General features: G+C 49.2%; 2 protein-coding genes across 4 annotated transcripts in view; both read left to right on the forward strand.

Annotated features, from left to right (window-relative positions):
- Positions 1-17,860, forward strand: part of Myo1f (myosin IF) — a 49,715-nt gene extending 31,855 nt beyond the window's left edge. Inside the window, exons 17-28 of the mRNA XM_057771677.1 lie at positions 809-915; positions 2,010-2,108; positions 2,210-2,354; positions 7,294-7,408; positions 7,496-7,665; positions 11,501-11,646; positions 12,034-12,180; positions 12,329-12,477; positions 12,868-12,951; positions 14,926-15,121; positions 15,215-15,384; positions 17,346-17,860. Of these exons, the coding sequence (XP_057627660.1) occupies positions 809-915; positions 2,010-2,108; positions 2,210-2,354; positions 7,294-7,408; positions 7,496-7,665; positions 11,501-11,646; positions 12,034-12,180; positions 12,329-12,477; positions 12,868-12,951; positions 14,926-15,121; positions 15,215-15,384; positions 17,346-17,422 (1,605 nt within the window). The 3' untranslated portion in view covers positions 17,423-17,860. The remainder of the gene's footprint in view (positions 1-808; positions 916-2,009; positions 2,109-2,209; positions 2,355-7,293; positions 7,409-7,495; positions 7,666-11,500; positions 11,647-12,033; positions 12,181-12,328; positions 12,478-12,867; positions 12,952-14,925; positions 15,122-15,214; positions 15,385-17,345) is intronic.
- A 4,496-nt stretch (positions 17,861-22,356) lies between these two features.
- Znf414 (zinc finger protein 414) lies at positions 22,357-25,830 on the forward strand. Of its 3 annotated transcripts, XM_057772155.1 has the most exons (7): positions 22,357-22,474; positions 23,278-23,560; positions 23,812-23,919; positions 24,011-24,116; positions 24,547-24,881; positions 24,952-25,002; positions 25,213-25,830. In XM_057772155.1, the coding sequence occupies exons 1-7, from the start codon at positions 22,472-22,474 to the stop codon at positions 25,542-25,544; spliced, it is 1,218 nt and encodes a 405-aa protein (XP_057628138.1). In that variant the 5' UTR covers positions 22,357-22,471; the 3' UTR covers positions 25,545-25,830. The 3 variants fall into 3 exon arrangements, with proteins under 3 accessions (XP_057628138.1, XP_057628140.1, XP_057628139.1); XM_057772157.1 differs by having other exon boundaries at positions 24,952-25,349; XM_057772156.1 differs by having other exon boundaries at positions 24,547-25,349.
- Positions 25,831-27,425: the final 1,595 nt, after the last annotated feature.

Raw genomic sequence — 27,425 nt, forward strand, 5'->3', positions numbered from 1 at the left:
CTACTCCTCCTTCTTCTTTGTTTGGTTTTTTGAGACAGGGTTTCTCTGTGTAACAACCTTTGCTGTCATGGAACTCACTCTGTAGGCCAGGCTGGCGTTGAACTCACAGATATTCACCTGCCTCTGGCTAGGACTAAAGGCGCATGTACCACCACCTGGCTAGCCCTTCCTGAATAATATCCCGCTGTGTGGATTGCCACACATTCACCATGCAGAAGGGCTGGGTCCATGCTGCAGAGACCCTGTGGCCCCACCAAAAGCCTGTGTTCACAACCATTTGTTGAGGACTTTGTGATGATAGCAGATGCAGGACCCTCACACATACACACATACATGCTGATGGAGATGCCATGGATCAAAAAGGGGCAATCATGGGTCACACAGTAGAGTTTGAACCTGAATATCTCATCTCGCCTCCCCTAGTCATCACTTGGCCCCACAGCTTCTTCTGATGACTAAAATTCATTATTCCAAAACCCAAGGCAGACCTGTCCACCCCACCCCACCTGCAAAGTCTGGGCAGTGAGTTGTTCTGGTTTTTCTATTACTCAGTCATCAAACATCTCCTAAACCCTCATTATGTGTTAAGCTATGTGGTAAGTGTGGCAGACACTAGAACTCTGAGTTTGGAATTTAATAACTGGGTAGGTGCACATTATCAGCCTTCATGGTGGGAACTTAGGGAGGTGTGCACACTGTGGCCTGCCCGCTCAGCCTCCCCCCTCTTGGATGAGTTGTTTCTTCAACAGGAAGAGCCAGGGGGCCTATCCTCAAGCCTTCCTGACTTCTGCCTTTCCCTCTGCCTCAGAAACAAGCCAATGACCTGGTGTCCACGCTGAAGAAGTGCACACCCCACTATATCCGCTGCATCAAACCCAATGAGACCAAGCGGCCCCGGGACTGGGAGGAGAGCAGGTGAACTGGACCCCTCCTTTGCATCTGGTACCAAATCTAGGCACGCTTTGGAGCAGCCACTCTGACCCACAGACAAAGCATCAACTTTAGGACCCCTCACTCTAAGACCACCTTAGAATCCTCTAGGGTGTCAGTGAGACACACAGCAGGTAAAAGTGTTTGCTGCCAAACCTGATGATCTGGATTCAATCCTGGGCTCCACACAATGGAAGGAATGAGTCAACATCTGCAAGTTGTTCTCTGATGGCCACGTGCATACTGTGACCTGTGACGTGCGTACATGTGCACACACACACCAATAAAAATAAACTTTAAGAATGCAAAACCTCTATGGCCCCAGAGTTATAGATAGAACTGATGGAGGCACCCCCACCAATCCCCAGGTAACCCCAGACAGACTGTAAGAGAATCCAAACCCAATTTCTCAGACCTAAACTCCAGAACTGATTCTAGAACCAACCCCCAAGATGAGCCCAAACCTACCCCTCAGGTCTCAGTCCAAGATTTGGTTCCCAGATTGAGCTGAGACACCGTCTAAACCATGCCCAAGCTTCACATGGTGGCTATGTATTCTTTTCTCAGCCTTGGGAGGTAGAAGCTAGAGGATCTCATATTCAAGGGAAACCTAGGCTGCACAGAGCAACACTAGCCACAGACAGACAAACAGACATGTAGATAGTCAGATATGTAGACAATAGATAGGCCATAGATAGGCAGATGACAGATATAGATAGGTGATAAAAAATAGAGAAATACATAGCTGATTGATAGATAGATAGATAGATAGATAGATAGATAGATAGATAGATAGACAGACAGATATAGATAGATAGATAGATAGATAGATAGATAGATAGATAGATAGATAGATAGACAGATAGATATAGATAGATAGATAGAGATAGATAGATAGATAGATAGATAGATAGATAGATAGATAGATAGATAGAGATAGACAGACAGATAGATATAATAGACAGACAGACTGACTGACCGATCCATGAGATGCCCCTACCACAAACCCAGGCCCCATCCCCTTGGTCTGCTTTGGGCAGCTCCCACTCTCTGGAACTTAGGCTACCTCCCTCCCACAGGGTGAAGCACCAAGTGGAGTACCTGGGCCTACGGGAGAACATCCGGGTGCGCAGGGCAGGCTTTGCCTACCGTCGGCAGTTCTCCAAGTTCCTGCAGAGGTGAGAAACCCATCTTCCTTGCCTTGATTACCTCACCTGTTAAAATGGCCAACCTCAGGTCTGCTTCAAATCCCCCACACCCTCATGTCTTCTGCCTGCAGGTACGCCATTCTGACCCCTGAGACATGGCCACGGTGGCGTGGAGATGAACGCCAGGGTGTCCAGCACCTGCTTCGTGCTGTCAACATGGAGCCAGACCAGTACCAGATGGGGAGTACCAAGGTCTTTGTTAAGAACCCGGAGTCGGTGAGTGTGCATGACAGAGAAAAAGTTCTGGGTCAATCCCCAGAACTCACATAAAGGTGGACAGAGAAAACAGGCTGTACAAGCATGTCCTCCTCTGACCTTCAGATACGCACCATGGGACTCCTGCACTGCACTACCACACTGTACACACACACACACACATTCACACATGCATACACACAAACACACACATTCACACATGAGCACACACACACATGAGCACACAGACACACACACACATGAGCACACACACACATGAGCACACACATGAGCACACAGACACACACATTCACACATGCATACACACAGACACACACATTCACACACACACATGAGCACACAGACACACACACACATGAGCACACAGACACACACACACATGAGCACACATACACATGAGCACACAGACACACACACATGCATACACACAGACACACACATTCACACATGCATACACACAGACACACACATTCACACACAGACACACACACATTCATACATATACCCACACATTTTAAAAGGTGAAATATAAGAGTATAAGAAAATAAAGAGGGAGCTGGGCAATGATGGCGCATGCCTTTAATCCCAGCACTAGAGAGGCAGAGGCAGGTGGATCTCCAAGTTCAAGGCCAACCTGGTCTACAGAGTGAGTTTCAGGATAGCCAGGGCTACCAAAAAAAAAATCCCGTCTCAAAAAATCAAATAAACACACAAACAAACAGGGAAGAGGAGAGCAGGAGGGAGAAAGGGAGACTTGGGTTGGGGTTGGGGATACAGCTCAGTTACAGAGCATTCGCCTAACATGGGTTTCGTCTCCAGCGAGAGAGAGGGAGAGAGAGAATATATGCATTGCTAGATGTGGTGGCGTACAACACCAAAATCCCAGCCTTCTAGAGGCTGAGGCAGAAGAGCCGGGAATTCCACGCAGCTTAGTGTCCCCCGAAGGTTTAACTGACACAAAAATTTTGACATATAGATCTTGATTTTGGGGAAATGGACCAGATGAGAACAATGAACACATGACGAGTTTGTGTTCAGTTTTTATCAGCATGGGGGGGGGAGACTGAATTATTTGTTGAGTTTTTGTTTTTGATAAGGTCTCCTTATGCAGCCCTGGCTGGCCTAGAAGTTGTTACGTACACAAGGCTGGCCTTGAACTCACAGAGATCCCCCTGTATGCTGGAATTAAAAGTGTGCACCAGCTGGGTGTTGTAGCACATCCCTTTAAGCTTGTCACTCAGGAGGCCAGCCTGGTCTACATTGTGAGTTCCAGGACAGTCAGGGCCGTGTAGAAAGATAGATGATAGATAGATAGATAGATAGATAGATAGATAGATAGATAGATAGATGATAGATAGATAGATAGATAGATAGATAGATAGATAGATGATAGATAGATAGATAGATAGATAGATAGATAGGTAGATAGATGATAGATAGATGATAGATAGATAGATAGATAGATAGATAGATAGATAGATAGATGATAGATAGATGATAGATAGATAGATAGATAGATAGATAGATAGATAGATAGATAGATAGATAGATAGGTGATAGATAGATGATAGATAGATAGATGATAGATAGGTAGATAGATAGATAGATAGATAGATAGATAGATAGATGAATAGATAGATAGATGAATAGATAGATGATAGATAGATAGGTAGATAGATGATAGATAGATAGATAGATAGATAGATAGATGATAGATAGATAAATGATAGATAGATAGATAGATAGATAGGTAGATAGATAGATAGATGATAGATAGATAGATAGATAGATAGATAGATAGATAGATAGATGATAGATAGGTAGATAGATATAGGCAGGCAGGCAGATTAGATAGATTTCTTTTAGATTTTACTTATTTTATGTGTATGGATGCTTTGCCTACATGTCTGAGTACGATGTACTTGCAGTGCCTGTAGAGGCCAGAAGAGGGCGTCAGATCCCCTAGACTGGAGGCATAGACAGTTGTGAGCTGCCTGCCATGTTGAGATTAGGAAACAAATGGGGTCATCTGGAAAAGCAGTCAGTGCTTTTAACCACTGAGCTCCAACACGAAATATTTTTATGGTGTGGGGGACTGACTCATATGAAAAGAATTTTAGTAAGATGAAAGTGGAAAATCAAAGGTAGATGGGCTAGAAAGATGGCTCAGCTGCTAAGAGTATTCACTGCCGCAGCAGAAGACATGCTGGTTCACAGCCTCCCGAGCCTTTTCTTTCCTTGGGCACTGCATGCACGTGGTACACTGATAGTCATGTGGGCAAAACACCCATATACATAAAATTAAAAATAAACAAATCTTTAAATTCAAAAATAAATAAGCCGGGCGGAGTGGCGCACACCTTTAATCTCAGCACTCAGGAGGCAGAGGCAGGAGACTCTCCATAAATTTGAGGCCAGCCTGCTCTACAGAGTGAGTTCCAGGATAGCCAGGGCTACATAGTGAGACCCTGCCTCAAAAAACAAACAAAAAGGGAGGCAGAGGCGGGCGGATCTCTGTGAGTTCGAGGCCAACCTGGTCTACAAGTTCCAGGACAGGAACCAAAAGCTACGCAGAAACCCTGTCTTGAAAAATTAAAAAAAAAAAAAAAAAAAAAAGAAAGAAAGAAATCTTTTAAAAAGAAAAACAAAAGTAGAAAAAAATGTCCAAAAGAAAAGGCTGGGTTGCTGATATGTCTCAGGATTAAGCCTCTTGCCAAGCTTGACATCCGAATTTGGCAAAAGGCGAGAACTGACTCCCAAAAGCTGTCCTTTGGCTTCTGCAAGCTCATCCCAGCAGCACACAGACACGCACACACACACAGACACATACACACACGCACACACGCAGACACATACACACACACACAGACACATACACACACGCACACACACAGACACATACACACACGCACACACACAGACACATACACACGCACACACACACAGACACATACACACACGCACACACACACAGACACATACACACACGCACACAGACACATACACACACGCACACATACACACGCACACACACATACACACACACGCACACACACAGACACATACACACACGCACACATACACAGACACATACACACACACGCACACATACACACGCACACACACACATACACACACACGCACACACACAGACACATACACACACGTACACATACACAGACACACACACGTACACACACAGACACACACTCTCACAAATAAATGCAACCTTAAAACTTTAAAAGGAAGCTGGGTGGCGGTGGCGCACGCCTTTAATCCTAGCACTCAGGAGACAGAGGCAGGTGGATCTCAGTGAGTTTGAAGCCAGCCTGGTTCCAGGTCAGATTCCAAAGCTACGGAGAAACCCTGTCTCAAAAACCAAACCCTGTCTCAAAAACCAAAACAAAATAAAACAACAAAAAATAAAGCCTTTAAAAAAAGGGGGGATAAGAACGTAGAAAAACTGTGTTTTATAAAAACAAAAAAAAAAAGTTAAATGCAATTATAGAAATCAGTCTTTGTCCAGATAGGTGTGTGTGTGGTGCTGGAATAAAACCCAAGGCCTCCCCATGCTAACCACACACGCCACCACTGAGCTATTCCCCTGACCCTTGATTTGAATTTTGGTCTTGTTGGGGTGAGAAGTGTTTTACAGAGTCTTTAGGCTTGGACACAGATATTTTTATCCACTGACCTAGTTCCACAAGACCTAGTTATTTTTTAAAAAGCAGAGCCCAGTTTTGCTCTCAACAGTACTTCCCAGGCTGGAGAAACGGCATAGTTAGTAAAGTGCAAGCCTGAGCATGGTCCTCAGAATTCATGTTAAAGGCCAGGCTTGGGGAGGCGCACCTATAATCCTGGTGCTGAAAACAGGAGTAGTGTGGGGTCACTGGCCAGCTAGCCCATCCTCAAGTCCCAGGTTCAGAGAAAGACCCTACCTCAAAAACTAAGGTAGAGGACTGGAGAGGTGGCGCAGAGGTTAAGAGCATTGCCTGCTTCTTCCAAAGGTCCTGAGTTCAATTCCCAGCAACCACATGGTGGCTCACAACCATCTGTACTGAGGTGCCCTCTGCTGGCCTGCAGGCATACACACAGACAGAATATTGTATACATAATAAATAAATAAATTTTTTTTTTAAAAAAACTAAGGTAGAGGACTGGAGAGGTGGCTCATCAGTTAAGAGCACTGGTTACGCCTCCAGAGGACCCAGGTTCAATTCCCAGCAACCACATGGTGGGTTGCAATCAACTGTAATTCCAGCTCCAAATGATTTGATGCCTCTTCTGGCCTCGGAGGGCACTGTGTGCACATATTGTACATGCGGAAAAGAATATACACACTAAAATAATAATCTAAAAAATAAAATAGGCTGGAGAGAAATAGAAGACACGCAGCATCAACCCCTGGCTTCCAAAGGCATGCATGGGCGTCCGCGCGCACACAGACACAGAGACTATGCATGTATAGGTGCTCACAGAGGCTAGAAGAGATGTTGGATCCCATGCAGCTGGAGTCACAGGGGGCTGTGTGCTGCCTGACGTGGGTGCTGGGAACTGAATCTGGCTCTTCTGCAGGAGCAGTAGGTGCTCTTAACTGCCCTGCCATCTCTGTCTATCACAGCACTCCTGTTCTGATTTAATGAAGAGGGGTGTGAGCCCCCAAGTGGGAAGGACTTCTGGGTACAGTCATGAAGAAGATGAGGAGAATGGGAGTCAGTTGATAGAGTGCTTTCCTAGAATGCACGAGTCCTGGGCTTCATCCCTGGCACCCCTTAAACCAGGTGTGAGGGTGCATGCCTGTCCTCCCAGCACTTCAGAGGTAGAGGCAGGAGGATCAGGGGTTCAAAGTTGTCCTCGGCTGCATAGCAAGGGTGAGGCTTCTATGGGAACTCAGGGACTTGGGAGAGACCAGGACCCAACACCCCTCCCTCCTGTCCAGCTTTTCCTCCTGGAAGAAATGCGAGAGAGGAAGTTTGATGGCTTCGCCCGTACCATCCAGAAAGCCTGGCGGCGCCACATAGCAGTCCGAAAGTATGAGGAGATGCGGGAAGAAGGTGAGGAGCCTTTGCTAGGAGACTCGGTCTGCGGGCAGGAGGACTAAAGAGAGGCCATGACTTTCAACCACACATGTGTCCTCGCAGCTTCCAACATCTTACTGAACAAGAAGGAACGCAGGCGAAACAGCATTAACCGGAATTTTGTCGGGGACTATCTGGGGCTGGAGGAGCGGCCTGAGTTGCGCCAGTTCCTGGCCAAAAGGGAACGAGTGGACTTTGCTGACTCAGTCACCAAGTATGACCGCCGTTTCAAGGTAAGACCTGAGTGGGTGTTCCCATCAGAGGCTGTGCCTCTGCCTCGCACCCAGACCAGAAGATGCCCCATCCACCTAGCTTCCAGACATCCTTCCTCACAGACGTGTTCCCGCCAGGCTCAGACACACCTATCCACAAGTAAGCCCTCCACTGTAGTGGACACTGCTGTCCATCAGACATGACCTCGTGGGGCTAGCAGAGCACTTGCTTAACATGAGCCCTGGGTTCTGTCCTCAGTACGACACAAACCAGGTATGGCAGCAAATGTCTATAGTCCCAGCTCTTGGAGGGTTCAGGATTTCAAGGTCACCCTCTTCTATATGGTGTGTTCCAGGTCAGCCTGAGCCTTGTGAAACCCCAGGGGAGGGAGACACTCTATGTGACAGTCACACCCACCCGCACTCCCACAGCCGATAAAAGAGCCGTCTGTCAAACCCGTCCCTGTGCAGCCCAGACCACCTATCCATCAGCCATCCTTCACCTTGCCCAGAAGCCCATTCCACAGGACCACTTTCCTCACCTGGCTTAGACACCCCTGTCCCTGGATTCTGATGCCACTGTTCTTACAAACACTCTCACCAAGCCAAGGGATCCTTGTCCACAAGCACATGCCTGACTGTCCCAGAAATCATGACCAAATTAATTTTCATGATCGAATAACCTAATGTAGAAAAATCTCTTCCAGACATGCACAACTGCACATGGCCTGTAGCCTGTGCCCGCCCACCACACAGGGACACTTCCACCTCCTCTAGACATGGCATGTAGCCTGTGCCCGCCCACCACACAGGGACACTCTGTCTCTTCTAGACATAGCATGTCTACCACACAGGGACACTTCCACCTCTGAGTCCAGATGATCCACTTCCATAAGACGCACTCCGCTTGCTGTCTCAGTTAGGGTTTCTACTGCTGTGAAGAGACACCATGGTCATGGCAACACTTATAAGAAAAACATTGAATTGGGGTGGCTCACAGTTTCAGAGGTTCAGTCCATTATCATCATGGCAGGGAGCATGGCGGTGTGCAGGAGACAAGGTGCTGGCTTGTTGGAGCCCATGTCGCTCCAACACAGATAACTATTTTCCCTAACTGGACTGAAATGGAGACGCAAGGAATAATCAGCGCAACTTACACGGTCATCATGGAAGGGCATCTCAGGGTTCTTTCTCCTGACGATCTCCCCATGTTTATTATCCAAACAGCTTATATACCATCACATGAATTGAGCAGGAAAATACATTAGTTTGTCTCCTAGGTAACCAGGTGAATGGCCTTTAGTCACATCCGCATCTACCTGTCCGCTGAAGTATGCTAGCTATCACGTAGGCCTGAATTAGCATCTCTATAAGATATTCTCCAAATTACAAAGGAGGGAGCACCAAACATCCTGACCATTAGGTCACCAGCTTCAGCCAACACCTCTCCTCAGGCGATCTACATTTATAACAAAAGAGAAGGAGCAGCACATCCTGGCTATTGTTGAGGCTGTCTGCAGGTCTACGTGACCGTCTCTGGTGGGCCTATGGCTTCAGAGCCTGGCTGCCACACCATACAGAAATATGGGCCTACACTGGCTACATCTTGATCAGAAGGCAACAAGAAATGGTCTGAGACAGTGGAAGTAGTTTGAGTGTAGAGAACTCAAAGCCCACCCGACGGCGGCACACTTCCTCCAACAAGGCCACACCTCCTCCAACAAGGCCACGCCTCCTCCAACAAGGCCACGCCTCCTCCAACAAGGCCACGCCTCCTAATAGTGCCACTCCCTTTGGGGTCCATTTTCTTCCAAACCACCACACCTGCTTTCTTAGTTTTGTTACTCAATAAAATACTCTGATAAAAGTAATGCATGGAAGAAAGGATTTATTTGGTTCACAGTTCCAGACTACAGTCTCTCAGCATGGGAGAATCAAGGCAGGAACCTTAAGCAGCCAGTTACATCACAGCAAAGCAGAAATCAATGAATTGAAGCGTGCATGCATGTAGCTGGCTTGCTCCTTTTTATTCAGCCCGAGGCGCAGCCCATGAAATAGTCTTCCCACCTCATTAATGTAATCAAGATAATTTCCCACAGATGTCCTCACATGCCAACCTATTCTAGAGACTCCCTTGACTCTAGATTGTGCTAAATTGACAAAACCAACCCTCAGGGACCAGTAAGACAGCATAGCAGATAAAGGTACTTGCTGCCAATTTTGAGACCTGAGTTCAGTTCCTAGAACCAAGCTGGCAGAGGAAAAGAACTGACTCCCACAGGTTGTCCTCTGGCCTCTGCCATGCCATTCACATGTCCGCACATGCACAGACACATACAAAACAAATAATTGTTAAATAAAATACAACTAGCCGTCATTGTTGAATTCGGGGGCTGACTGGTGCAGTTCTTGTCGGCTGGACCTGGGATCTGAGGATCTCAAAAAATGGGGCGGTCTGACGCTGTACACAACCTGACTTCAGTTTCAGTGTGCTCTTACACAAGAATGAACAAAGAAAGTAATGATCCAATGAATGTTATTTGAGCTCAGAAAAGAATGATCAGAAAAACATGTACCTAAATATCAGTAAGCACATAGTAAATCTTAACAGAGCTGCCCTTTCCCAGAACTTCCTCGGAACAGATCGATTTAACCACATTTGCCTGGTATATCCAAGACATGTATCTGGGAAAGCTCAAATGCAAGGCAGAAGGCCGTATCCAGATTCAGGGTCCACTGACCAGACTGGGTTCTAGAGATATGTTCCGACATCCAACAAGAATAAACATGTCTTAATAAAAATGTTTGTCACAGGGGACACCAAGAACAATCATGCACCTGAGGCAAAAGGCCCTCTGCCCTTTTTGCTGGAGCCTCTTCCACAATCCCCCAGGCACTGCTCATGATACGTCATTCTTCTGACAGCGTTCGGGCACATACCTGCCTTCCTACACAAATTCATAGACTTGTGCGGTTGGCCTAGAACTTGCAATCCTCCTGCCTTAGCCTCCTGAGCACCGGGACTACAAGTGTGCCCCACCATGATCAGATGGCTTAGGCTCTATACTCCTGTTTGCCCCATAAGTTGTGTATACTCACCAGAGCATCCATACCTTTACATAAGCTGGGCTGAGGGCATGTGGTTCCGTGACAGAGTGTGCGCTTAGCATGCAAGGATTCCATTCCCAGCACAAATCTATACACACAGCTTTGTGACCTTTCCCTAGAGCTGCTAACCAATGTCTGTCCACCCCAGAGAGGTCAATCAACAACAGATCAAAGAAATGGTTCCATTAAGGTATAGCTTGGTGGTACAATAAGTTTAATCCAGGTTATTTCCAGGAGCATGGCTGAAGGATTGGTTACTTAGAAAAGCACAGGCAACTTAGAATTGGCTATACCACCAGAGAATGTCTCTCATTCTCCCCCAGAACACATTAATTGCCTATAGATCTTCAAGGAGGGATGGGGCTACATGAGTCCCTCCTAGCAAATCCTCAGGACCCTTGGCTTCAAGAGTCCCTCACCAAAGGTTAATGGGCCCAATCTTGTGCAAGTCTCTGGAAAGTATATGCAGCTGCAGAGAGGGCAACAGTCATGCCATACAGAGGTCAGTCACATCCTTCAGGGTGTTTCTTATATCCTGTACCTGTTGACTGGTCCAGACATCCCTAACCAATATGCCCTCACTTTTATTCTATTTCTTACGTGATTTAGCAGCTCACACACCTGCGCTTGGAGGGGTTTCCCAGTCACCTTCCCTGCAAGCCCCACCCTTGTCTAGAGCTGGTCATCTGCCGTCAGACTGCCCAGCCCTGGGGCCCAGCCATCAGCCTCCGGCTTTGCCTTTCCACAGCCCATCAAACGGGACTTGATCCTGACCCCCAAGTGTGTGTACGTGATTGGGAGAGAGAAGGTCAAAAAGGGACCAGAGAAAGGTCTGGTTCGTGAAGTCCTGAAGAAGAAATTGGAGATCCAGGCCCTTCGAGGGGTGTCCCTCAGGCAAGGCCAAGTCCCTAGCTCTCTTACCCCTTCCTGTCACATTCCCTTACCCCTACTTCCAGGATCTTCAACAAACTATTTAATTCCACTTTTACCTGGGGAGACGGGCACACAGCCCGCACAGTGAGGGGAGGGCGGTAGAAAGGCATACCACCATGTGGATTACTTCCACCATGTGGGCCTCAGGGGATGTAACTCAGGTCCGACCCTACTTTCGTGATCTTTGTGTTGAGATAATTTCTGTCCCTCTTTCCATCTGACCTCTGGTCCTTCCCAATTACCACCTCTGGGGCTCTTCCTTCTCCCTTCCCCCAATTTGATCCTCAGAGGTTGGACCCCACATGTTTTCCTGTACCCTCACTCTGCGCTCTCCTGCCTCTCCGCCAGCACCAGACAGGATGACTTCTTCATCCTTCAAGAAGACGCTGCCGACAGTTTCTTAGAAAGTATCTTCAAGACAGAATTCGTCAGCCTTCTGTGCAAGCGCTTTGAAGAGGCAGCGCGCAGGCCCCTGCCCCTCACCTTCAGCGACACGTATGCTCCTCAACCCACAGCCAATTCGAGCACCACTCTCTACCTGGTCTATGTGCGGCGCCCCCTGCCTACCTCAGGGACCCTGGCACGGGTTGGGTGTGGAAGAGGAACCCCAACTGGCGCCCCCAAATTCCCTTCTCTCCCCTAGACTACAGTTCCGGGTGAAGAAGGAAGGCTGGGGCGGAGGCAGTACCCGCAACGTCACCTTCTCCCGCGGGATAGGTGACTTGGCTATGCTCAAAGCTGGGGGCCGAGTTCTCACTGTCAGCATTGGGGACGGTCTGCCTAAGAGCACCAGTAAGTCCGCAGGAACATCCGCAGAGGTGGACATCGTGGGGGCGAGGCCTGTTGGGGCGTGGTTGATGAAAACCAGTCAACTTTGTGGGGCTGGAGCTAGTTAGGCTGGTCTAGAGAGGCCAGGGTCTCAAGGGTCAAGGTACAGAGGAAGATAACCCGCCTTAGGGAAATGACCAGTGAGAGGAAACGTGAAGGATCGCGGCCATAGAAGCAACCCTAAACTCTCAACAGATGGTGGGGCGTGTCCTGAAGTGAGAGAGCTCAAAGAATAAGGAGGGTGAGGGGAAGGTTCAGAAAGGGTGGAATCTCTACCAGCAACTAACGTGGGAGAACCGATGAGTATGAGCAGAGGCGTGGTCAAATCTGTCTCTGCTGTCTTTCTCTTTTCAGAGCCTACGCGGAAGGGGTTAGCCCAGGGAAGACCTCGAAGGTCAGCGCAGGCCCCCACTCGAGCAGCTCCTGGGCCCCCCAGAGGTGAGGACTTAGTGACTGACTCTGCCTTTTGTGGACGTCGGAATCTAACAACAGTGACTCAACTCACTATAGCTCTCCCATCTACAAGAGGCATAGTCGGGAATATTTCTAAGATCTGACCTCTCCCACCATCCGGCACAATCCTAGCCTGTAAACTACGTTTAATTTAGCCAACTCATCGCATTTATTCTTGCCTCTAGACCTTTGCTTAGACTTGGCATCCAAATCCCTACATTACTTACGCCCTAGAGGTAGAATGCTTGCTTAGCATGCGGAAAGACATATAAATCTGGGTTTGTCAACTGCACAGGAAGGTTGAGACCCTGTCTCAAAAACAGATAGGAGAGCCGGGCGGTGGTGGCGCACGCCTTTAATCCCAGCACTTGGGAGGCAGAGGCAGGTGAATCTCTGTGAGTTCGAGACCAGCCTGGTCTGGTCTACAAGAGCTAGTTCCAGGACAGGCTCCAAAGCCACAGAGAAACCCTGTCTCGAAAAACCAAAAAAAAAAAAAAAAAAAAAAACAGATAGGAGAGCTGGGCAGCGGTGGTGCACATCTTTAACACCAGCATGTGGGAGGCAGAGGCAGGAGGATCTCTGAGTTTGGGGCCAGCCTGACTGGTCTACAGGACTGGCTTCATAGCTACTGAAACCTCCCTCCCAAAAAAAGATGGATGGATGGATGGGGGGCTGGAGAGATGGCTTAGAGGTTAAGAGCATTGCCTGCTCTTCCAAAGATCCTGAGTTCAATTCCCAGCAACCACATGGTGGCTCACAGCCATCTGTAATGAGGTCTGGTGCCCTCTTCTGGCCTGCAGGCATTCACGCAGACAGAATATTGTATACTAAATAAATAAATAAGATAGATAGATAGATAGATAGATAGATAGATAGATAGATAGATAGATAGATAGATAATAGAAAGGAAAGAGAAAGAAAGAAAGAAAGAAAGAAAGAAAGAAAGAAAGAAAGAAAGAAAGAAAGGAAGGAAGGAAGAAAGAAAGGAGAAAAAGAAAAAAAGATTTGGGCTGGATGTGGTGGTGAACACCTTTAATTCCAGGACTCAGGAGGCAAAGGCAGGTAGATCTCTGAAAGTTCAAGGCCAGCTTGGTCTACACAGCCAGTGCCAGGCCAGCCAAGGCTACACAGTGAAACCAGTGAAACCATAAATCAAAGGAGAAGGGAGAGGTGGGAGGTAAGGAGGAGGAAGAGGTAGAAGAAAGGAGGGAAGTAGGAAAAAGTGAGGGAGAAGGAAGAGGAAGAAAGAAAGAAATTCTCAAGTCTTCATCAAGTGTGTACCGTGCATACACCCCACACATACACCAATAATACATAAAGCCACGCATAAACGCCCTTCTGTGGGTACCCCAGCATCTTGTAAAGCTCCCTATAGAGCATCCTACCTCCAGGGTCCCTCATTCAGACTCTGTCCTTTTCTTTTTGTTTGTTTTGGTGGTTTGGTTTTTCTTTCTGTTTTTTTGTTTTGTTTTGGTTTGGTTTTGGTTTATTGAGACAGGGTTTCTCTGTGTAGCCCTGGTTGTCCTGGAACTCACTCTGTAGACCAGGCTGGCCTTGACCTCAGAGATCCACCTGCCTCTGCCTCCTGAGTGTTGGGATTAAAGACGTCACCACGTTTTTGTTTTTGAGGCAAGGTCTCTCTCTGTGGTCCTAGTTAACCTGGGACTCTTAAGAGATTCATCTGCCTCTGCCTTCACAAGTGCTGGTTAAATGCATCACCATGTTCTTGTTTTTGAGACAGGGACACTCTATGTGGTCCTGGCTGGTAGGACCACCTGCCTCTTCTTCTCCAGGTGCTGGGGTTAAAGGCGAGCATCTCCACTCCTGGCCCTCAAACACAGTTCTACCATACTGGGTTGAGAGTGGCTGCATCTTCTGTCAGGCTCAGATCTCAGCACCAACTCCTCAAATGTTCACAGCCACTCATGACAGATATCTCTCTCTTTGTTTCCACCATAGGCATGAATCGAAATGGGGTACCACCTTCTTCCCGGGCGGGGCCCTTACCCATGGAGATCACATCTGGAAGGAGTTCCCAGAGGCCTCCCAGGGGCCCTCCATCCTCAACCTTAGGAGCCAGCAGACGTCCCCGGGCACGGCCACCTTCAGAACACAACACAGAATTCCTCAATGTGCCTGACCAGGGTGTGGCAGGGTAGGTGGGGTGGGGGGCACAGCCCCAGGAGGCGGTTAAGGAATAGAGGAGTATCTATCCAGGGCTATGATGAAACCCACGCTGTCTCCACAGCATGCAAAGGAAGCGGAGCATAGGGCAGAGACCTGTGCCAGGTGTGGGCCGGCCCAAGCCCCAACCACGCATCCATGGCCCAAGGTGCCGGGCACTGTACCAGTACATAGGCCAAGATGTGGACGAGCTGAGCTTCAATGTGAATGAAGTAATCGAGATCCTCATGGAAGGTTTGTATTCCGGGGTAGAGGCTGACATAGTGAGGCAGCTATACATTACTGCATAGCCTTCCCATCCATGCAAAAACCAGGAACAAGGGCCAGTGAGATGGCCAGCAGGTAAAGGCCATTGCCACCAAACCTGGAACTCTCATGGTGGACAGAGAGAATGGACTCTCACCCACACACACACACAAGCTGGGGACATGGCTCCGTGGTTAAGGCTCTTGTCTTGAAAACATGAGGACCAGAGTTCTGATTTCCAGAATCCCCAGAGCAAGCTCTGGTTCTTACTGAGAGATTCTGCCTTAGTGAATACGGTGGATGAGCAGTAGGGAATGATGACGTGGGGTCTCCACATACACACCCCCCATACATGGGCACCTACACACATGCAAAAACATACAACTCAGAGGTGCATACCGTGCGCACACATTACGGAAGAAGAAAGTGTAATTTAAAGGTGTAAAGCCGAGCACAGTGGTGTGCACAGTGGTGAGCACAGTGGTGTACACACTGGTGCACACTTACAAACATAGAGAAACAAGCGGACTGGGTATCAAGCTCACAGTCTCCCAGAGCTGCGCAGCCTGGACAACCTGGCCTCTGAATGTCACCTCCTAAAGCACCTAGGGCTGCGGCCCCATTTTATCACACCTCATGCCTGAGCCTTTTTATTATTTTATGTTATTTTGAGACAAGGTCATGCTATGTTGCCGTTGAACTCCGTAAGGATGGCCTCCCTCGGCCTCCTGTGTGCTGAGGTGACGGGAAAGTGCCACCACATCAGGGTGCAGCCGTATTTTTGTCAGTAACAACTGACTTTACAAGTCCTTGTAAGTAGGAAGGAAGCCGAGTCATGATGGCCCTGCCCAAGTCCTACCTGAAGGTCCCCATCTGGGATGACCCCAGAAACACTTCAGAAGTGGATAGCAGGGCCTCCTGGATGTCATGGGACCTAATTATTCCTAACTACTGCTGGGGTTTGAAGGAGATTGTCTAGAGAAGGGCAGAGACTGTTGAGTGCAGATGAGTGGTACAGCACTTCCCTCATGCGCAGGAGGTGCTGGGTTTCTCAACGTGAGGGAGAGGATGGAAGGTCAAGAGAGAGGGAAGTCGGCTGCTAAGGATAAGGCTCAAGCAGTAAGCTTCTCGGCAGCAGAGCATTTGCCTGGCATGTACAAAGTTCAGTCCCCAGCGCCTGCCTCCAGATCCAAAGGCTGACAGTCGTGCATAATGTCACATACATGTAGTCCAAGAACTTCGGGAACTGAGGATGGAGAGGAGGAAGTCAAGCTGGGCTGCTCAGGGAGACAGAACTAGTCTCCAAACGAAACAGAAGTGAGTGTGATAGCTCACGGGTATAATCACAGTCCTCAGGGGACAGAGGCATGGGGATAAGGAGTCCAAGGTCAACCTCAGCAACATAGTGCACATGTGCACACATGTCTTCGGATTTATATGTGTGTGTCTTTGAGCATGTGTGCACGGACATATGTGTCTGTATGTGTGCATCTGTGTGTATGTGTGCAGGCACACATATGTACATTCTTGTGTTTTATGAAGGTACACACCTGTCGTGTTCTGCACATAGAGGTCAGAGGGCAACTTAAGGTGTCAGTCCTTCCCTACCACCTTGTTTGAGACAGCGTCTTTTGTTGCTCGCTACAGTATATGCCAGGCTAGCCGACCCAAGCGTTTCCAGGGGTTCTCCTGTCTCTACCTCCTGTTGCACCATAGAGAAACATGGAATAACAAATGTGTCATGTACCACTGCATCGGCTTTCGTGGGTTCTAAGAAACTCAGGTCCTCACTCAGGCATGACAAGTACTAAGCCATCTCTCTGGCCCAAGCATAATATGTTTGCAGACAGGCAGAACCATACAAAGCAAACAAAATATCCAAGATGGGTATAAGATAGAAACAGAGAAAGCAGTGTGCACCGGGCATCTCAAGCTCATCTCTCCCACAGATCCCTCTGGCTGGTGGAAGGGCCGACTCCATGGCCAGGAAGGTCTCTTCCCAGGAAACTATGTGGAGAAGATCTGACTATCCACCCACCAGTCTGCCTGCTTGCCTACTAGGGAGCCAAGCCCTGCCGGTGGGAGCTTTGATTTCCCTGGCTGCACTGGCCGGAATGCTCAGGCCTGTGGCCTCCAGCCCAGTGAGGGCCCTGTATGTGGAGGATCACCACCGTCACACCCCACGCCTGGTGCTGGCCTCCCATGGGTTGAATCGCTGTCCAAGTCTCTGTTTTATTGTGTGTCCGATAGGATTTGCTGCAGAACCTACCTCCCAACTGCCTTGTGTGTGTGAAATGATTCGTGTCCTGCCCTGAGCGCCAAGTGCTGTGCACAGTCCAGGGCCAGGGGACTTTGACAGTCGGGCTCTCCACCTTTCTCTCATCACTGAGGCAAATAAACATGTCAGGTGAAAGCAAGGACAAAATTACTGAGTTCTGGGTCTGGGGATGTGGCTTAGTTGGTAGAGTGCTTGCCTCTCAACATGAGGCTCTGGGGTTCATCAGGACCACATAAAATCGGGCATGGTGGTGCATGACTGTGATCTGAGTAGTCAAGAGACGGGGACAGGGAGACCGAGAGTGTAATGTCAGCCTTGACTATACGGTTGATTTTAAAAACAACATATGTATTTGTGTGTGTGTGTGCATGCGTGTGTGTGTGTGTGAGGTCTGAGGACACCTTTGTGAAGCCAGTTCTCTCCTGCCACCATGTGGATTCCGGGAGTCAAACTCATGTCAAGCTCTAACCGTCTCACCAGCCCTAAAGGACTGATGTTGGGGATGTCCTGGGCGACATGAGACTTTCGTGTGTGGCTGAGGAATCTGCTCCAAAAGGTCCTTCTGCTTCTGCATCTGCCTCAGGAACCAACCTTGGCTGGGAAAACAAGCACAGGATGTAGCCGGGCCTCATGGGGCCTCCTGTTGGTCAATCATTCTGCAAAAGCATTTAACGTCCTGGAGTGTGGCTGGACCATTCCGCCTCTGAGTTCTTTTACACTCCAGTTCAGAAGCACTTGTATAGCATGGGGTTAAATCACAGTACTGAGAGAGAAAGAGAAAGAGAGAAAAAAAATAATGACTTATTATATAGACCAGGCTAGTCTTTTTTGTTTGTTTGTTTGTTTTTCGAGACAGGGTTTCTCTATAGCTTTGGAGCCTGTCCTGGAACTAGGCTTGAGCCACCACCACCACCCGGCTCAGGCTAGTCTTGAACTTCTACAAATCTGTCTGCCTTTGCCTCCCAAGTTCTAGAATTATGATTTATTTATTTTAAATAATTTTTTGAGATATTGAAAACAATTACATCACTTTCCCCTTCCTAAATACAAAAATACAACCTGCTCAGTCTATAATGTCAATGTATGTATGTGCTTTCAGGGGTTGACATCTGGTCCTGGATAACCATGGGTGTGCTCTTCCCTGGGGAAGACTGTTTCTCATGCTCTCAGCATCACTTACTTGCCTGTAACTCTTTGTCTAGGGTTGAGGCCTCACAAGCCTGGCCCCTCAATGGCTATGGTGAAGGAGGAGGGTCAGTGAGATGGCCAGCAGGCCAGTGCGCTCGCTGTTCACTCCTGGCAGAGCCCACATAAAAGTGCACAGGGAGAGCTGACTATGCAAATCTTTCCTCTTTCTAGCCCCCTCCTGCTAACAACAAACAGGGGCTGCAGAGATGGCTCGGTGGTCAAGAGCATCAACTGCTCTTGTAGAGGACCAGGGTTTGATTTCCAGTACCCACAGGTGGCTCATAACCATCCATAACTCCAGTCTCAGGGTATCCAACACCTTCTTCTGGCTCCCCTGGGCAGCAGGCACACACGGGGTACACATACACACGTGTAGGCAAAACACTTCTATACATAAATAGGAATAAAATATTTAAAATAATAATAATAGTACATAAACTGTTTAAGACCAGCGGACGATTCGGCAAGCTGAGGTGCTTCCTACAGTACTGACAACATGTGCTGCGTGCTGAGACCACATGATGGGAGACGAGAACTAATTTCTGCTAGCTGTCCTCTGACCTCTAAATGCACAACATGGTACAGGTTTTCCCATACACACATAGCAAAAAAAATTAATTGCAATTTTTTTTTGTTTGTTTTTTTGTTTTTCGAGACAGGGTTTCTCTGTGGCTTTGGAGCCTGTCCTGGAACTAGCTCTTGTAGACCAGGCTGGTCTCGAACTCACAGAGATTCACCTGCCTCTGCCTCCCGAGTGCTGGGATTAAAGGCGTGCGCCACCACCGCCCGGCTAATTGCAATTTTTAAATAAATAAATTTTCCCTACCAAAGGAGCGAGCTGGGGATGTAGCTTAGTTGGCAGTGTTTGCTTAGCATAAAGGCCTGGGTTCAAACAGCTTTTATATCAATGTAAACTGGGGGGAGGGGGACAAAAACTTCATTGGCATTCTGTCCCCTAGGCAGCGGGGGGAATGACTTAAGTCATGGCTTGCTTATGTCCAATTTGTCAGGGAGACTGAAAACACCTCTTCCCCAGGTGACCTCATAATTACAATAGAAAAAGCAGAATGACATTAGCGTACCCTGACCACTTTGAGGATGGCACCAGGTTTGCTTTCCTATCAAAGGAGCTGGGCGACCGTGCCAGATGCACCTGTTAGTCTCCCAGCTACTCCAATCGTCAGACAAATGTGGAAATGGCCTGCCTTCTCAGCTCCCACAGAAATGGAAGGAGGGAAGAGACAAGAGAAAGGAAAGGGAACAGAAGAGAAGAAGAAAAACAAGGTTGAGGAAAGTAGCTCATGTAGAAAGCCCTGGGTTCCATCCCGAGCGCTGCATAAACCAGCTCTCATCCCAGCACTGAGAGGGCGAAATCAGAATCAAGAGTGAAAGTTGCCAGGCGGTGGTGGCGCTAGTCTTTAGCACTTGGGAGGCAGAGACATCTGGATCTCTGTGAGTTCCAGGCCAGCCTGGTCTACAAAGTGAGTTCCAGGACAGCCTGGTCTAAAAGTGAGTTCCAGGACAGCCTGGACAGCCATAGAGAGAGCCTGTCTCAAAAAAAAAAAAAAAAAAAAAAAAAAAAAAAAAAAAAAGTGCAAAGTCATTTTGGCTACAAAAGCGACCTCGAGGCAGCCTGAGCTACATTAAAGAAAGAAAGAGGAGGCAGAAGAGGCAGAAGGGGTTTTCACTCTTTCCTTTCAAGCTCACCATGCAGATTGTTCCCCCCTTCTAGCAATTTGTGGGCATAGCCCTGGCTCCACTGGCACGGAGGATACCTCACTTAGAGGAAGGGAGGCTCCTGAGAAGGGTAACCAGTTAAGTGTTGGTCAGGGTGCTGGAATTGGAGAAAATACCTGGGGCTGGATAAATTAGGTTAGGGACAGCTCCAGACTGTGAACCATTGTTACCTCAAACCTACCCAGTCCTCAGCTCCCACATCCTGTGGGTTCTTTCACAAAATGTCTTACATCCGGCCCCTTCATCCGCTTCCTTGTGGCCCTGCTTTTTCCTCAGCCTCACCCCTTCTTCCTTCCCAGCATAAACACACCTCTCCACCTTGCAACAAAGAGAGGCTGGGACTCCAGGCCAGCTGGTCAAGTGCTTGGCTCAATGCACAAAGCCCCAGGTTGGGTCCCCAGTAAGGCATACAGCAAATGTTGTGGTTTTATACCTACAATCCCAGCACTTCAAAGTTATCCTCAGCTACACAGTTGCGAATTTCACACACATGTTTTGAACATATCCACCAACACCTCCAGCTGCTCCCACAACCATCCATGTCAAATAAACCTGAAGATTTTTTTCTGTCTTTCTTTTCTTGAATTTCCCCATCGAATCTAGCTTGTATTGTCGCTTTATCCTTGGAAATGGGGCCTTGGTGTGTGGTCAGCCTCCCAGGGGTCACTGCTCCCTTGATGCTACCTTCCATCTCTGATTCCTACGCTCTTTCTGATATTTCTTCTGAGAAGATGACCCCTGGAGGGAGAGGTATAACATACAGGTGCCATTTAGAGCTGAATATTCAACAGTCTCTTATTCTCTGTATGTTGGCCAATTCGGGAGACCCTGTCTGGTTGTTTCTGTTTTCAAAAATAAATTTTAGGTGTATTATTATTGGTCTGCACACTTGAATGCACTGAAAAATTCGAAACTTGCTAGGAAGAATGCTCTGTGCAGACATGAGGGATCAGGGTTCATGCTCACAGAATTCATGTAAATGAGGGAGAATTTGGATCCCTGGCACTCCCTGGGTGGAAGACATAGCCGTTACCTGTAATTGGGGCGCTTGGGAGATGGACACAGAGAATCTTCTGGCAAGTTACACTAGTGGGAACTGGTAAGCTCTAGCTTCAGTAACAGACATTGCCTCAATAAAGTGTAGAGCACCTGAGGAAGGCAATGTTTACTGTGGGCCTCCATATGGAGGCTCCCATCTGTGCACACCTAGATTCACCTGCAATGTGTCTGTGTATCTCTAAGGATGTAGCTTAGTGTGTGGAGTGTTTGCCTAGCACACAGGAAAACTCTGGCTTCGACACCTAGTACCACCTGAAACCCAGTGTGGGGGCATCCAAGTTCAAGGTAAGCACAACCCAGACCAATAATAATAATAACAACAACAACAACAATAATAAGGTGGTGGTGGGGAGCTGCTGTCAATTTTCAATGAAAAGCAAACAGTATAGAAACACTCGTCTGACAGGCTGAGGCGGGAACACCGAAAGTCTGAAGTCAACCTGACCTAGTATACAAAAAAAAGTACTGCTTTTTGCCTTTCCAGAGTTGGTTATGGGGCATACAGGGAAAGGATGGAGGTGCTCATTTTGCAGGCAAGGACGCTAGGGCCTGGAGAGATTTCTCAGGTAGGAGCTTTACTTCTGCTTTTGCGGTTACTGATACAAAATTCGCCCTGCCTAGGAGCAGCAGGCTAGCGCCAGCCCCCTCCTCCTAGGAGCGCTCAGGATTAGGCCACACCCCAGATCTCGCGAGATCTTGGGAGCGGAAAAAATGGCGCCGACGTGATCGGGACCCCGCGTCGCCGAGGAAGTCGCCGCTGCTGGAGCTGGAGCCACCGAAGGCACCCGAGCCAGAGGTCGAGCTGAGGGGAAGATGGTGAGCGTGGCATCCGGCACGCGGGCACGGAGGAGCAGCGGGAATTGACCGGGAGCGGCCCTGCGGCGCGCACCCCCAACCAGCCCCGCCCCTACATCCGGGTCCCCGCCCGCCGCTGACTGCCCCTTCATTTAGGCCTGGATTGGCTTGGGCCACGCCCACTCTGCCCGAGCTCGGCCCCTAAACCTCAAGTCCTGGCGCTGAGCACGGCCCTAGCTCGGCCAGCATTGTAGGCCCTGCAGCATTTTCCAAGTTGCTCCCAGGCCGGACCCTCGCCCACTTTCCTAGGCCACGCCTCCGCCCCATGGTACCTTTCTCCTGTCAGAGTTGGAGAAGGGATGCTAACGATGCTCTTTTATGCATAATCCCTGATATATATTCTCTCTTTTTTTTAATATTTACTTATTATGGATACAATATTCTGTTTACATATATGCCTGCAGGCTAGAAGAGGACACCAGACCTCATAACAGATGGTTGTGAGCCACCATGTGGTTGCTGGGAATCGAACTCAGGTCCTTTAGAAGAGCACGCAATGCTCTTAACCGCTGAGCCATCTCTCCAGCCCCCATATACTCTCTTCTGCAACTGAAATTAGGAGACAGTAAAGTAGCTCAGTCTGCCCTCAACCTCCCATAACTCATCTTGCTGGTGACTCAGAAAGTGGAATGGCTAGGTAGTATCTGGCGGGGGTGAGAGGGAGTTAGAAACCCCGAGTCCTGTGGGCCGTAGGAATGGAAAGACCTCCCTCTGTCCTAGGCAGACTCTGGTCCCAGCCTTACTCTAGCCACTTCTTGCACCAGGAGGAACCGTCCAAGCCCAGCCCGGACATGCTAGCCACTGCAGAGTCCAGCTCCAGTGAGCCCGACAAGGAGGTGGCGTCTCCAGATGTGGTCGCTCCAGCCACGTTCTCCTCCGTGGAGGAGCCAGGCCCTAACCTGACACCCATACCACCAGTGTGGGACCGTGGAGGACCTCCGCAGCAGGTTGCCGCTCCAGACCCAGATACCTGCCAGCCGGGCTCAACCAGCACAGCTGTGGGGACCAATGAGGACCTGAGGTTGCCCAGACGACGTCCACCACCAGGTGATCTGTGATGGGGCCTTCATAGGTCCGTCGGTAGGACTAAGATGGTGCAGGATCAGGAATTACCTCGTATCCCATCTAGGGGGATTCCTTACCATTTACTGAGCATCAAGGCTTTGTCAGCTGTAGCAGTCGAGCCTATGCAGCCTTTCCAGGCAATTTAGTCTAGTAGTGGGGGGAGGGGAACTTGTTCAAGGCTTTGAGAATGGGGGGTCAGTAAGGAAAAATTGATGACACCCATTTTTCTGCAGGAAAACAGATACCCTGCTCTAGCCCTGGCTGCTGCCTCAGTTTCCCCAGTATTCGTGATCTGGCACAGCATCTCCGTACCCACTGCCCACCCACACAATCACTGGAAGGTAGGCAGGTTAGGGTGGAAGAGACAGAGACACACCCCCCCAGGGTCAGTCCTAACCACCCCACTGCACACCTGCCCTTCATCTTTACCAGGCAAACTCTTCCGATGCTCAGCCCTGAGCTGCACTGAGAGTTTCCCCAGCATGCAGGAGCTGGTGGCCCACAGCAAGCTACATTACAAGCCCAACCGCTACTTCAAGTGAGACCTCGACCTTCTGCTCTGTTGATCCCTTTCTAGTCTGTGTGGAGGAGGGGCGGGGCAGGTTGGACATGAATATGGTCTGGGAAACCAACCCCAGCAGTGCATGGAGCATGGATGTGAGTGAGAGTAAGCCGCTCTGACCGAAGGACCAGCTGGAGTGGCAGGGTTCTGTCCGGTTCCATCTCACTTATATGGAAAACTGGCTGCCCAAGGAAAGTCAGAGCTTGAGGCTCTGAGCTGGAGAGGTCGGGAAGGATCAAGACTTCCATAAGGGAAGGCTTGTAGAGCAAGCTCCTTCACTTGGGCACAGAGTCACAGAGATTTCAACCTAGATACCCTTCCCACATCCTGATCCCTGGGTAGCAATGGCTAGACCTCTTCCTATTGTTGCCCAGGAGACAGTTCAGCCCTGTGTCTTCCCCCCCAGGTGTGAGAATTGCCTCCTGCGCTTCCGCACTCACCGCTCCCTCTTCAAGCATCTGCATGTTTGTGCAGAGCATGCTCAGAGCCCAGTCCCACCACCACCCCCTGCCCTGGACAAAGAGCCACCCGTGCCCGAGCGCCCCGCAGACTCCGACCCTTCATCTACTCTGAGCCTGCCTTTCCCTCTACTTGAGCCTTTCACCTCTGCCCCCACCGGGCCCTTCCTTCCGTACTTGAACCCTGCGCCCTTTGGACTGAGTCCCCCGCGACTGCGCCCATTCCTGGCTGCTGCTCCAGGACCTCCAGCCTCCAGCACTGCCATCTGGAAAAAGAGTCAAGGTGAGTGTGAGAACCAGTTGCCTGCAAAGCTGATTGGGCCCACCTTTATTTACCTGCCTCTTTCCTGCAGGTGCTACCGGAAGTCCCAGAAGACCTCAGGGCGGCTCAGATGCGCCCTCGGGTGCGTGCAGGTGACGACCAGGGTAGGGTGGAGGGGCCTTCGTCATTCCTGTGCCCTGCGCCGGCCCTGTGAATGCTTGGAAGCAGCTGTGCTTGTCCTTTGAAATACATGATTTTTACCTTTCAAATGCCTGGCACCTATACCTTCATCTGCATCGGCGTTGTGTAAAAACTTGCGCCTTGTCCGTATCTGAGTGGTCCTCTCCTGCAGAGGTCCAGGGATGGGAGCCAAACTTTGGTGCCTTCAGTGATTGGCAGTCAAGCCCAGGAGAAAGGACCCAACTCCCTGGACCCTGGAAGCTGAGGGGGACGAATGTAGGGAAAAGTTTAATTTGCCCTGGCCGACATCCACCATCCCTGTGGAAAGGTCCTCTGGGGTGGAACCCGGGACTGACCACGGCCTGCCTGCCTGCCTGTCTGCTTGCCTGCCTGCCTGCCTGCCTGCAGGGTACGTGGCCCCCAGCCGCATCGTGTGGGAACACACGCGTGGCCGCTACTCGTGCATGCAGTGTGACTTCTCCACGGCCTCACGGCCCACCATGACACTGCACCTTCAGGACCACCGCCCCAGCACCCCCACAGACCTGGCGCCCGGGTCCCTGCGTGCCGACGCCGGGGCGGGTAAGGCTGAGGAATGTTTCAGCATGGAGCCCGAGGCAAGAGGTGAGGCCCAGGCTCAGTGGCCGCCTCCTCAGCATCACACAGACCCAATCCCATTTGCTCCTGCGGTGTCACAACTGTCAGAGTTCAGTTCTGAACCAGCTGTGTTGGCCTGAGTGGGAGAGCCTGCAGAGATTTTTGTAATTTGAGGGGGGAGGGGGTAATAAAGGAGGTGTCTTAGGTCCCTTGCCCCTCAGATAAGATTTTTTTGTTTTTAGTGTGTGTGTGTGTGTGTGTGTGTGTGTGTAAACGTGAGTGCGATGCCCATGAAGATTAGAAAAGGGTGTGAGATCCCTAGGCACTTGTGGGTGCTGGAAACCAAACTTGAGTCTCCTTCAAGAGCAGAATGAGGGTGAACTCTTCTCCTGCCCTCCCCTCAAATAAGCAGTAGGCTGCCTACTGACTGGGTCCAGGGTACTAACACACCATGAGAGGGGACTTAGAAGTGGCTTCACCTCCCTCAATACTTTGTCACTGTCTACCTGGCACCTCAGCCCTGGAGTCCAGGCCTCCAGCTATAGGTAGGGGCAGACAGTGCCCACCATTCTGCTCCACAACTTCCAGGAACCAGTTAAGACAGAATTTTCAGTTGTTTTCCTTTATTCAAAAACCAAAAAAACAAGCAGGCAAAGGCAGGCAGATCTCTGAGTTTATACAGGGCTAGTTCATCAAAAGCTGTCTTGAAAAATAAAACACGGTACCAGTAAGATGGCTCATGATGTTCAAGTGCTTGCACAAGCAACCCTGATAACGTCAGTGTGAAACCGAGAACCCTCAGTGAGGTGGGAAAGAAAATCAACTCTAAAGTTGTCGCCGGGCGGTGGTGGCGCACGCCTTTAATCCCAGCACTCGGGAGGCAGAGGCAGGCGGATCTCTGTGAGTTTGAGACCAGCCTGGTCTACAAGAGCTAGTTCCAGGACAGGCTCCAAAACCACAGAGAAACCCTGTCTCGAAAAACCAAAAAAAAAAAAAAAATTAATTTAAAAAAAATTAATAAATAAATAAAGTTGTCCTCCTAAAGCCTGGTGGCCACACCTTTAATCCCAGCATTTGGCTTGATAAAAGTGGCAAGTTCCAGCCAAGCTACACAGTAAAACAAGGGAGAAAAAAGCTCCAAGGCATGGTGGTACAGCCGCGCCCTTAGGAAGCAGAGCTGGGAGGATCGCTTTCTTTAAGTTCAAGGCCAACTTGGGCTACATAGCAAGACCATCTCAAAAAAAAATTGTTTTCTTTTTTTAGTATCAAGAATTAGAAGGCATTGTGGAAAGCTAGATCTGAGTAAGCTCTGAGCTATCGTATATTAGATACGATTCTGAGACCAAGGGGTTCACAGGAGTAAAAAAAGCCTTGGTGGCTGTGGTTGTGGGGTAGGCAGAACTGGATGGAGAACTTATTTATATTATATACAGTGTTCTGATTGCATATATGCCTGCAGGCCAGAAGAGGGCACCAGACCTTATTACAGATGGTTGTGATCCACCGTGTGGTTACTGGGAATTGAACTCAGGACCTCTGGTAGAGCAGCCTGTGCTCTTCTGAGGCATCTCTCCAGCCCAAAAAGATTTTTTTGTTTTGTTGAGACAGGGTTTCACTGTAGTTTTAGAGCCTGTTCTGGAACTAGCTCTTGTAGACCAGGCTGGCCTCGAACTCACAGAGATCCGCCTGTCTCTGTCTCCTGAGTGCTGGGATTAAAGGTGTGCACCACTACCGCCTGGCTGGCAAACTGAACTTTTATCTTCATCTGCAGACCCCCTTCTGCCACAG

Source organism: Chionomys nivalis, chromosome 6 (assembly GCF_950005125.1).
Source record: "Chionomys nivalis chromosome 6, mChiNiv1.1, whole genome shotgun sequence".
Lineage (NCBI taxonomy): Eukaryota > Metazoa > Chordata > Mammalia > Rodentia > Cricetidae > Chionomys > Chionomys nivalis.

Coding starts and splice junctions, on each gene's coding strand:
- Znf414 (XM_057772155.1), top strand. Junction 24,117..24,546: donor AAGCCCAACCGCTACTTCAA/GTGAGACCTCGA, acceptor CTTCCCCCCCAG/GTGTGAGAATTGCCTCCTGC. Junction 25,003..25,212: donor CGGCTCAGATGCGCCCTCGG/GTGCGTGCAGGT, acceptor CCTCTCCTGCAG/AGGTCCAGGGATGGGAGCCA.